General features: G+C 48.1%; 2 protein-coding genes across 6 annotated transcripts in view; one reads left to right on the forward strand and one right to left on the reverse strand.

Annotated features, from left to right (window-relative positions):
* Positions 1–8,864, forward strand: part of adamts13 (ADAM metallopeptidase with thrombospondin type 1 motif, 13) — a 67,221-nt gene extending 58,357 nt beyond the window's left edge. Inside the window, exons 28-32 of one of the 2 annotated variants that reach the window (XM_072566047.1) lie at positions 1,024–1,300; positions 4,345–4,491; positions 5,146–5,322; positions 7,671–7,849; positions 8,683–8,864. In XM_072566047.1, coding sequence (XP_072422148.1) covers positions 1,024–1,300; positions 4,345–4,491; positions 5,146–5,322; positions 7,671–7,849; positions 8,683–8,727 — 825 coding nt within the window. In that variant the 3' untranslated portion in view covers positions 8,728–8,864. The remainder of the gene's footprint in view (positions 1–1,023; positions 1,301–4,344; positions 4,492–5,145; positions 5,323–7,670; positions 7,850–8,682) is intronic. The other variant, XM_072566048.1, reaches the window with a different exon arrangement.
* The window catches only part of rexo4 (REX4 homolog, 3'-5' exonuclease), a 133,441-nt gene that overhangs the window by 91,156 nt on the left and 29,910 nt on the right, over positions 1–12,375 (reverse strand). The window lies entirely within an intron of this gene.

Genomic DNA, 12,375 nt, shown 5'->3' on the forward strand with positions numbered 1-12,375 from the left:
GCTGAGTTTCTCCAACTATTTCTGGTTCTGATTGTCTCAGATTTCCTGCATCCAAGTTTTTTATTTCATTTCTGATCTTGTGTCCTGAGCCAGTCTGACATTAATGTCTCTGGCCCCTTCTCCTGAAGCCCACATCCACAGAAACTGCTTCCCTCTATCATAGAAACATCAGAACCTGGAGAAGGAGATCATTCAGCCCCTCAAACCTGCTCCACCATTTAATACCATCATGGATGGTCTCATCTCAGCCTCATCTCCACTTTCCTGTCCTTTTCCTTTTAACCCTTCAACCTGTTATTAATTAAAACCTGCCCATCTCCTTACTCAATATGTCAGCATCCACCATACTCTGGGGGAGTGAATTTCACACAGTCATAACCCTTTGAAAGAGGTAATTGTTTTCATCCCTGTTTTAACTCTGCTACCCGTGATCCTAAAACTATGATCTCTCATTCTAGATTGCCCCAAGTAACTATCCTCTCTACATCTAATTTGTCAATCTTCTTTAGCACCTTATAAGTTGATTCTCCCAATTCCTTCCCATGACCTAAAGACCTCAAACAAAACATGGCTTCATCTTCTGTAGTCCAGAGAATCACAGCCTCATTTTCTGCTTTCTTTTGAAGGCCAGTATTGTGGCTGTGGCCAGAACAGTACACTATGCACCAAATATAGTCTAACCTGGTCATTTTGATTTGATTTATTATTGTCACATGTACCTGAATTCAATAAAAAGTTTTGTATTGCATTCAATTTGTACAGTGTGAACATGAATCAGCACAAACCGCTCAGTTCTGCTGCTTGTGGTCAGAAATTGTAAGAACATCCCCATGTCAGATGCTAGTTTAACAGAACGCTACTTTCCTTGTTGCACTGATTCCACTGTTTGAGGCCAAGAAATCTGGGAGAGGGTTAGAAGGTGCAAATGGGTCAGTATGGTGAGAGAATGGGAGGGTTGGAGGTGGGAAGTGTGGATAGACAAATGCAGGCTTCAGGGTGTCTGTCTGTTCAATTTTTTTGCAGTGCTCAGTTTCCTGTGGGCAGGGAACCCGGAACCGACAACTGATCTGCAGCAACATGGAAACAACAGAGACTGTGGCAGATGCTTTCTGCGACCATCTGACAAAGCTCGCTACAGTGGAGCCCTGTGACTCAGGACCCTGCCCAACACACAGGCCAAACCTGACAACAACCAAGCCAGTCCCCACGGGCACTGCCTCCATTAGTCGCTCAGCTGTGATGGAATATGGGATGGTGACAAACCGAACCAAACCACCTAAATCCAGAAAGGGTGAAGAGGGCAAGGATACCGATTACGTATTTACAACATACTCCCTGAACCATTCTGACTCTCCATCGAACCCTCCCAGGACAGGGACAGCACAGTGTTAGATACAGAGTTAACAATACAGTCTAAAATTTGAAAAAGTTTAAATTCAAATTAACATGTTAACCACGTGATAAAATAATACAGAGGAGGGGTGAATGGGAAGGTTGAAACTAGTGTTTCCATGAGCTGATCATTTTGATCTGCAGTCAGTACAAATTTGTCTTTTGATGTAATCACCTCAAACCAGTGAATGCTTTACCTGTGTACAACATAGAACAATACAGCACAGTACAGACCCTTCAACCCTCAATGCATTTTATCCTACTCTAAGATCAAACTAATCTACATACCCTTCAATGTACTATTTTCCATGTGCCTATCCAGGAGTTGCTTAAATGTCCCTAATTAATCCAACTCTACTCTCACTGCGGGCAATGTATTCCACACACACACCACTCTTTGTGTAAAGAACCTACCTCTGACATCTCGCCTAAACCCTCCTCCATTCACCTTAAAATAATGCCCCCTCATGATAGCTATATCTGCCCTGGGAAAAAGTCTTTGGCTATCCATGCTATCTATGCCTTTTAACATCTTGTACACCCTTATCAAGTCATCTCTCATCCTTCAGATGTGTATTTGTCAGAAACGTTCATTTCTTTTGGCTGGGTACAGACCAACATTGTGGGCGGCACGGTGGCACAGTGGTTAGCACTGCTGCCTCACAGCGCCAGAGACCCAGGTTCAATTCCCGCCTCAGGCGACTGACTGTGTGGAGTTTGCACGTTCTCCCCGTGTCTGCGTGGGTTTCCTCCGGCTGCTCAGGTTTCCTCCCACAGTCCAAAGATGTGCAGGTTAGGTGAATTGGCCATGTTAAATTGCCCGTAGTGTTAGGTAAGGGGTAAATGTAGGGGAATGGGTGGGTTGCGCTTCGGCGGGGCGGTGTGGACATGTTGGGCCGAAGGGCCTGTTTCCACACTGTAAGTAATCTAATCTAAAAAATATTGAATTTATTGTCACGTGTACCGAGGCACAGTGAAAAGCTTTGTCTTGCGAGCAATACAGGGAGATCACAGAGTTAAGTAGCATAGATAGTAAATAATAGGTAAACAGCGGCAAAAACAAAAACACAGGTTGAGGTGAGTACTAAGAGTTTGTGAGTCCATTCAGTATTCTAACAACAGTAGGGTAGAAACTGTTTCAAAACCGGCTGGTCCGTGTGTTCAGGCTTCTGTACCTTCTCCCCGATGGTAGAGGTTTAGAAAAACATTGCCAGGGTGGGATGGATCTTTGAGAATGCTGGCGGCCTTTCCTGGACAGCGGGCCTGGTAGGTGGATTCTATAGATGGGAGGTTGGCCTTTGTGACTATCCGGGCTAAGTTCACCACTCTCTGTAACCGTCTCCAATCTTGAATGGTACAATTGCCATAGCAGGTAGTGATACATCCAGGCAGAATGCTCTCAATGGCGCACCTATAAAAGTTGGTAAGGGTATTTGCCATCATGCCAAATTTCCTCAGCTGCCTGAGGAAGAAGAGACATTCTTGGGCCTTTGTAACCAGTGCGTCTACATGAAGAGTCCAAGAAAGCTTGTTGTAGATGATCACTCCTAGGAGCTGGACTCTGTCCACTCGTTCCACCTCTGTGCTGTTAATGTGTAGGGGGGCATTAGTAACATCCTGCCGAAAGTCAATAATGAGTTCCTTGATTTTGCCGGCGTTGAGAGCTAGATTGTTCTCAGTGCACCATTTTTCCAGGTCTTCCACCTCCTGTCTGCAGTCTGTTTCATCGCCATCTAAGATTTGACCAACCATGGTGGTGTCATCAGTGAACTTGTAAATGGCAATAGTCTGGTGTTTGACGATGCAGTCATGGGTATACAGTGAATATAGTAGGGGGCTGAGTACGCACCCCTGGGGGGCTCCAGTGTTGAGTGTTAGTGAGGATCAAATATTGTCCGCATTCTTCACTGATTGTGGTCTGTGGGTCAGGAAACTGAGGATCCAGTTGCAGAGAGTGGGGCTTAGTCTGAGATCACTAAGTTTAGTTATCAGTCTCGAGGGGATAATAGTGTTGAAGGCTGAGCTGTGGTCAATGAGTAGGATTCTTACGTAGCTGTTCTTGGTGTGAAGGTGTTCTAGGGACGAGTGAAGGGCAAGTGATATGATATCTGACATGGATCTGTTGGTCCGATAGGCGAATTGGAGTGGGTCAAGAGTAGTGGGGAGGCTAGAGTTGATTAATGCCATGACCAGCCTTTCAAAACACTTCATGACCACCAAGGTTAGGGCCACTGGGTGGTAGTCATTAAGACATGCTGCATGAGCCTTCTTAGGCACAGGGATGAGGTTGGCCCTCTTGAAACAGGCAGGGAGAGTGGCCTGCTGCAGGGAGAGGTTGGAGATGTCTGAGAAGACCTTTGCCAGGTGATCTACGCATGCTTTGAATGCACCATCTGGTCCTATCACTTTCCTTGGATTCACATGAAGGAAAGCTGATCTGACCTCTGATGCAGTGACGGTTCGGATAGGTTCACCAGGACTTGTCGGAATAGGTGTTACCTCTCCGCCGAAAGTCTGCTCAAAGCGAGCATAAAAGGTATTGAGACAATCTGGGAGAGGTATGCCATCATCTGCTATCTTGTACTGTCTCTTTTTAGAACCTTGTGATGTCATTCAGTCCTTGCCACAGTTGCCAGGTCTGAGTCTCTAGTTTGGATCAGTATTGGTCCTTGGCTGGCTTAATGGCTCTGCAAAGGCCATACTTGGATTCCTTATATTTGAGTGGGTCTCCTGATCTGAAGGCCTCACGTTTGGTTTTTAGCAGGTTCTGTATGTCCTGATTCATCCAGGGTTTCCTGTTGGGGAACATCCAGATTGACTTCCTCGGTATGCAGTCCTCCACACACTTGCTGATAAAGTGTGTAAAAGTTGCAGAGATTAAAACGCTGCCGCAGATTGACTATAATACACCGAGACCAAATGCCCACTGATTTATCATCTCCCTAATTCCAGGTCATTGTGGAAAGCTGTTTCTCAGTGAATCAGGAACTCTGAACCTGACCAGTTTATGGGGGAAGGATTGCCTGCTGACCATTGGACGACCACTCAATGAAGTCATTACTGTCCGCGTTCTGACCAGCTCCTTAAACTGCACAAAGAGTAAGAGCCCAGAATCTTTGTGTTCATGTCCTGATACCATACACCAGTGAGGGTCAGTGTGTGTGGGAGACTGTACCCCAGTGAGAGTCAGTGTGTGTGGGAGACTGTACCCCAGTGAGAGTCAGTGTGTGTGGGAGACTGTACCCCAGTGAGAGTCAGTGTGTGTGGGAGCTGTACCCCAGTGAGAGTCAGTGTGTGAGAGACTGTACCCCAGTGAGAGTCAGTGTGTGTGGGAGCTGTACCCCAGTGAGAGTCAGTGTGTGAGAGACTGTACCCCAGTGAGAGTCAGTGTGTGTGGGAGACTGTACCCCAGTGAGAGTCAGTGTGTGTGGGAGCTGTACCCCAGTGAGAGTCAGTGTGTGAGAGACTGTACCCCAGTGAGAGTCAGTGTGTGTGGGAGCTGTACCCCAGTGAGAGAGTCAGTGTGTGTGGGAGCTGTACCCTAGTGAGAGTCAGTGTGTGAGAGACTGTACCCCAGTGAGAATCAGTGTGTGGGGGACTGTACCCCAGTGAGAGTCAGTGTGTGAGAGACTGTACCCCAATGAGTCAGTGTGTGTGGGACTGTACCCCAACGAAAGATCTAGCCTTCAGGAGGGCCTTCGTGACACTCAGTACAATGATTTTGACCTGGCTTTTCTGGTTTCTTCCTTGTAGAGGACTCTTTGTCTTTTTGTGGGCGTCGATTGTTTTGGAAGACTTGCTCGCCATTGAGTGGGTTTAAGCTCTCGTCCATCACTAACACACTCACAATCAGGCAACGGACCAACACGGACAACAGTGGAACCATCCTTCAGTACTTCAGTAGTGTCTCATCTCGACAGTATTACAGGGGTGGGTACTCGGCTAGAATCTGGGCTCATCCATTTCACAGGATCACTGTGGCTCAGTTGAACCGCTTCAGAGCATTGATCTCAAAATCTGGACAACTGACAATCCAGATGCAATTCTGGAGGTTCGCCACACTTACGGAGGGTCAGTGCTGAGGGAGTGGGCACTGTTGGAGGGTCAGTGCTGAGGGAGTGGGCACTGTCGGAGGGTCAGTGCTGAGGGAGCACCGCACTTATGGAGGGTCAATGCTGAGGGAGTGGGCACTGTCAGAGGGTCAGTGCTGAGGGAGTGGGCACTGTCGAAGGGTCAGTGTTGAGGGAGTGGGCACTGTCGGAGGGTCAGTGCTGAGGGAGTGCCGCACTGTCAGAGGGTCAGTGCTGAGGGAGTGGGCACTGTCGGAGGGTCAGTGCTGATGGAGTGCTGCACTTACAGAGGGTCAGTGCTGAGGGAGTGGGCACTGTCGAAGGGTCAGTGCTGAGGGAGTGGGCACTGTCGGAGGGTCAGTGCTGAGGGAGTGTCGCACTGTCAGAGGGTCAGTGCTGAGGGAGTGCTGCACTGTCGGAGGGTCAATGCTGAGGGAGTGGGCACTGTCGGAGGGTCAGTGCTGAGGAAGTGGACACTGTCAGAGGGTCAGTGCTGAGGGAGTGCCGCACTGTCGGAGGGTCAGTGCTGAGGGAGTGCCGCCCTATCGGAGGGTCAATGCTGAGGGAGTGGGCACTGTCGGAGGGTCAGTGCTGAGGGAGTGCCGCACTGTCGGAGGGTCAGTGCTGAGGGAGTGCCGGACTGTCGGAGGGTCAGTGCTGAGGGAGTGCCGCCCTATCGGAGGGTCAATGCTGAGGGAGTGGGCACTGTCGGAGGGTCAGTGTTGAGGGAGTGCCGCACTGTCGGAGGGTCAGTGCTGAGGGAGTGCCGGACTGTCGGAGGGTCAGTGCTGAGGGAGTGCCGCCCTATCGGAGGGTCAATGCTGAGGGAGTGCCGCACTGTCGGAGGGTCAGTGCTGAGGGAGTGGGCACTGTCGGAGGGTCAGTGCTGAGGGAGTGCCGCACTGTCGGAGGGTCAGTGCTGAGGGAGTGCCGCACTGTCGGAGGGTCAGTGCTGAGGGAGTGCTGCACTGTCAGAGGGTCAGTGCTGAGGGAGCGCCGCACTTACAGAGAGTCAGTGCTGAGGGAGTGCCGCACTATCGGAGGGTCAGTGCTGAGGGAGTGCTGCACTGTCAGAGGGTCAGTGCTGAGGGAGCGCCGCACTGTCGGAGGGTCAGTGCTGAGGGAGTGCCGCACTGTCGGAGGGTCAGTGCTGAGGGAGTGCCGCACTGTCGGAGGGTCAGTGCTGAGGGAGTGCCGCACTTACAGAGTCAGTGCTGAAGGAGTGCCGCACTTACAGAGAGTCAGTGCTGAGGGAGTGCCGCACTGTCGGAGGGTCAGTGCTGAGGGAGTGCCGCACTTACAGAGGGTCAGTGCTGAGGGAGTGCCGCACTGTCACTCTTTGATAGAAGGAATTCTTCATTCCGGGATAATGCCCACCTTGGTGCTAGACTCTCCTACGCGGGGAAACTCTGTCTCAGCATCGAGCCTGTTAAACCTCCTGCTAAATGTTAAAAGTTTCAATACAGTGCCCCTATGGGAGGGTCAGTAATAAGGACAATCTGCAATGTCAGTAGGTCAGTACCCAGAGACTGCTGTGCTCTCAGAGATGAGAGGTTAATCCAAGATCTGTGCACTCTCCAATGGATGTTTCTAAAATTCCGTGGACAGGTACCAAAGACTAATGAAAAAGGCTAACAGAAAAGTTGGGCATTACTTTCATTGGACCGCTATCTAAAGAGGTGCAAGTTATATTTACACATTCTCAGAGCTCATTTGGAATTGTTCAGTTCTAGACTCTATAGAAAAGGTAAATAAGCCTTCGAGGGCATATTCAGAATGACCAGAATAATCCCAGGGTCAGAGGTTTGAGTTGATTAAGAGGTTGCATAATTTAGGTTTGTAGATTCCTTCGAGAATAACAGAAAAGGCTGCGATGGGATAAAGATGTTTGTGATTTCAATAGGGTCTTTAAAAAAAGACTAAAACAAAACCAAAACAGAAAAAGCTCAGCAAGTCTGGCAGTGTCTCTGGAGAGAATCAGAGTTGACATTTCCTTCCAATGACCCCTCTTCAGAACTGACTATTTCCTGTGGTGGGGAATGGTACGGGAGGTACTGGTAATGGTAATGGACACAATGATAAAACTGAAGTAGGTTGCTCTGCATTGATTTAGGGAACCACTTCCTCTCAAAAAGGCAGTGAAAATCTGGAAAGCTTTTTTCCCAGAACAGACATCTGTTTCCCAAATGATCTTTGTCTTTATTGCAGAATGCGACAGGCAGCTGTACGGACCACAGGGTGTTATTGTGAGTCCCATGCAGCCCTACAGAGAGGGGCAAGTCTGTCGGACCATTATCAATGTGGCTCCAATCAAGCGGATCACAATCAGAGTCCTTTACCTCAGATTCAATATTCGATTCAATGTGACTGCAACTGACTACATTCTTGTGAGTTGGAGTCAGAATCCTGTGAATTTGTTTCAAGGATATACATTCTTCACTTAGTTCACCCCAATTCTCTGTTTCTTTCACTGGGGTACAGTCCCACACACACTGACTCTCACTGGGGTACAGACCCACACACACTGACTCTCACTGGGGTACAGCTCCCACACACTGACTCTCACTGGGGTACAGTCCCACACACACTGGCTCTCACTGGGGTACAGACCCACACAGACTGAATCTCACTGGGGTACAGTCCCACACACACACTGACTCTCACTGGGGTACAGACCCACACACACTGACTCTCACTGGGGTACAGCTCCCACACACTGATTTTCACTGGGGTACAGACCCACACACACTCACTCTCACTGGGATACGGCTCCTAAACACACTGACTCTCACTGGGGTACAGTCCCAAACACACTGACTCTCACTGGGGTACAGTCCCACACACACTGACTCTCACTGGGGTACAGTCCCAAACACACTGACTCTCACTGGGGTACAGTCCCACACACACACTGACTCTCACTGGGGTACGGCTCCCACACACACATGCTCTCACTGGGGTACACATTGCTTAGAAACTGACTATCTTTTTGAAACAGCTGGAGGGTCATTGTGGGCCAAATGGCCTCCTTCCAGACAATAAGTTCTAACTTTCTGAAAGAGGAGAGATGAAGTTAACATCATGTCAGTGATTACAGTTATTTCAAATGTTAACAACTACTGAATTTAATCTTCAGCCTGTATGGACTCAGTCATGCTTCTATGCTTCTGTTATTACAGTGTAACTCAGTCATTGACTGTTAAAGTCTTTTTGTTCTCAGATAAAAGATGTCACCACACAGAGATATTCGGCCATACCGTGGTAACAGCCTGTTCCAGTGGCAATCACTGGGAAACTCCGTTGAGATTGAATTTCATGGTGATTTCGGATTCCGGGCTTTGTTCAGAGCTCTGCCCTCCATGACGCTCGGTGCTACCCAGAGGCTGAACTGTGGCTGAGACATTGAGGCAGAGTCTCTCTCCCCCTGGATCATCCTGCTGCTTCCTTACTTCCACATGGTCATTCTCTGGTTCTCACCACCTGGTGGCACTTGATCAACCTTCTCCAAAGCCAAGACATCTTTGCTGTACTTACCTCCCAAAAGAAACCAAACTTGTCGTGATGTTAAGCTGCAAGCTACCATTGTGTAGAACCTAATTGCAGGCTACAGTAACTCGAAGGTGATTGAATGGACACTGAAATGTTCGAGCTATAACTACAGAGTATCTGTTTCAATCTGTGCTTTCGACTGCCCAAGGTTTCCAATTGTTCAGAACCACTGCGTCAATTGTGATGATCCAGAGAATAATTAGAAAATGGTCTTTGTCCCAATACAAGCTCCAAGCAAGGCCCTCCTTGTTTACACAGAAGAGCAGCAAAGAGGCATTGTGTTTCATTTCTGAAGACCTGGGAATGATAATTTAAAAGGGGATTAAGGGACAATCTAATTGAGCTGTTCAAGATGATTTAGGATTTGATAGTGTCAATTGAAGGAAGCGGAGGTTCTGGGGCTGAAAGGGAAGATTATTCAAATTCAAGCCAGGCTTTCAGGGGTGATGTCCTCACCCAAGGAAATCCAGAACTTTCTCTCCCCAAGTAAGGACTGTTAATCCTGTGGATAAAGTAGGGGTGGGCTGGTCTCAATTAAAACTTTAAAAACTTAAGTACTCATGTGCTCACAACATTCCACTTTCTCAATGCTCTTTGTTTAGAGGTTTCTTCTGAATTTCCTGTTGATTTATGACTGACTATATTATATTTATGCTACCTATAAATTGTTCATGTTGAAAATTTCAAATTTGAATAAAGGTGTACGTAGACAGTGTTAAGGAACATCAGGTCTCGTGGTATAGTACTACATCTACACTGAGTGGTGGGACAGTGACTTGGGCCCCCACATCCCACTGAGTTCACACACTGCCGCTTGTGGGTGTCTCCCTAGCTCTGCCACCTTTGAGCCAACCCAGCCTGAGTCAGATGGCGGTTCAGAGTTGAAAAGAGGTGCCACCCACTGTGCCAGTTCAACAGAGGAGATCCTTAGGGTGATGTATCCTTCCCAAACTCATGAGCATAGTCTTGCATGTACAACCCCATCTGAATTGGTGGAGTGGAGCAGAGTAATGTCTCACAATCGATTAGTGATAGATGCAAGACATCACATGAAGGTCAGGGACTGGCAGTAAGTTAACCTTGGATGATAAGTAGAGAGAAAGAAAATAGGCAGGTGCCCTGGGAGTGTGGGGAGGTGTTGAAAAAGGAGTGGGCCAGAGTATACCACAGGGTAAGGTCCCTGCAGGATGCTGACAAGGGAGGGGAGGGGAACATGTGTCTGGTGGTGGAATCCTGCTGGAGTTAATGGAATGATGGCTTACAGTCCTTTGGACGAGGAGGTTGGTGGTTAGTATGGACAAGAAGGACCGTATCATTGTTATGGGGATGGCAAAAGAGCAGGAAATGGGTTGGACACGGTTAAGCGTCCTATCAACTGCAGTAGCACGGAACCTGTATGGGGGGGGGAGCATCATCATGTGACAGAGACAGACATTATCCATTTATCCAGAGACTTCTGTTTTGTTTAGATAAGCAGTCCTCAGTCTGTGCTATATCACTCCCCTAACACTGTGAAGCTTTTATACAAAGTTAAAAATCACACAACACCAGGTTATAGTCCAACAGGTTTAATTGGAAGCACACTAGCTTTCGAAGCGTCGCTCCTTCATCAGGTGGTAGTGGAGGGCTCAATCCTAACACACAGAATTTATAGCAAAAATTTACAGTGTGATGTAACTGAAATTATACATTGAAAAATTGATTGTCTGTTGAGTCTTTCATCTGTTTGAATACCATGATAGTTTCACTTGTTTCATGTGTAAATCACAAAACCTTTTTTTTAAAAGTTGCATTCTCAGGTTAGCTGTTAACAATGGGTGATAGCTAGACAATATGTTGATGGTAAAAACAATGACTGCAGATGCTGGAAACCAGATTCTGGATTAGTGGTGCTGGAAGAGCACAGCAGTTCAGGCAGCATCCAAGTAGCTTCGAAATCGATGTTTCGGGCAAAAGCCCTTCACCACTAATCCAGAATATGTTGATGGTGTTAGCCCCCTGTGTTCTCTGTCTATGCCATGATGTTTAGATTTATTCTAATCCAAAAAAGTGAGATAACAGAGTTTTATGCAGTTTCGAGCTCAGAGTTTTACATGAATTCATGCAGTTTTTGAGCAAAGTACAATGTAACCCTGCAAGTACAAATTCACCCCACAAAATATATGTGTGCATGTGGGTCTTTGTCTGTGTGTGTCTGTCTGTCTGGGGTGGGGGTTGTGAGTGTGAGAAAGTGTATGTATGTGTGTGTAGTGAGTGTAGAGTGTCTTACGTCTGTGAGGGGGTACATGTGTGAGTGTGGGAGTGTGTGTGTGGGTGTCTGTGTGCACGTCTGTGTATATGTGTGTCCGTGTGTGTGTGTGTCTGTGTAAAGGAGTGCCTGTGTGTGTATGTGTGTGTGTGTATAGTGCAATGGTGGTCCCCTGTAATGTGACATGAACCCAAGGTCCCAGTTGAGGCCCTCCCTATGGGGACCAAACTTAGCTATCAGCCTCTGCTCGGCCACTTTTCTCTGCTGCCTGTCCCGAAGTCCACCTTGGAGGATGGTCACCCAAAAGTCCGAGGCTGAATGTCCTGGACCACTGAAGTGTTCCCCAACTGGGAGGGAACCCTCCTGTTTGTTGATTGTTGTGCAGTGCCCATTCATCCGTTGTCGTAGTCTTTGCTCGGTTTCCCCAATGTACCGTGCCTCAGGGCATCCTTACCTGCAACGTGTAAGATAGACAATGTTGGCTGAGTCACATGAGTACCTGCCATGTACAAGTTGGGAGGTGTCCCCACGCGTAATGGTGGTATCTATGTCCACTCTCTGACACGTCTTGCAGCGCCTACTGTGACAGGGTTGTATGGAGTTGTCCTGAGAGCCGGGCAGCTTGCTACAAACAATGATCTGTTTGAGGTTTGGCGGTTGTTTAAAGGCGAGCAGTGGAGGTGTGGGGAAGATCTTGGTGCGGTCCTTATCCTCATTGATAATGTGTTGCAGGTCGCAAAGATCATGGCGTAGTTTTTCTGGTCCTGGGAAATACTGAACAACGAAGGGTACCCTGTCGGTTACACCTCACCAACCAGTTGGGGAACACTTCAGTGGTCCAGGACATTCAGCCTCGGACCTTTGGGTGACGATGCTCCAAGGCGGACTTCGGGACAGGCAGCAGTGAAAAGTGGCCGAGCAGAGGCTGATAGCTAAGTTCAGTATCCATAGGGAGGGCCTCAACTGGGATCTTGGGTTCACGTCACATTACAGGTGATCACTACTGCACTATACACACACACACTCACATACACACACACACACAGACACTCCTACACACACACTCACATACTCACATACACACACACACAGACACTCCTACACACACACTCACAT

The sequence above is a fragment of the Chiloscyllium punctatum genome, chromosome 49 (assembly GCF_047496795.1).
Source record: "Chiloscyllium punctatum isolate Juve2018m chromosome 49, sChiPun1.3, whole genome shotgun sequence".
Lineage (NCBI taxonomy): Eukaryota > Metazoa > Chordata > Chondrichthyes > Orectolobiformes > Hemiscylliidae > Chiloscyllium > Chiloscyllium punctatum.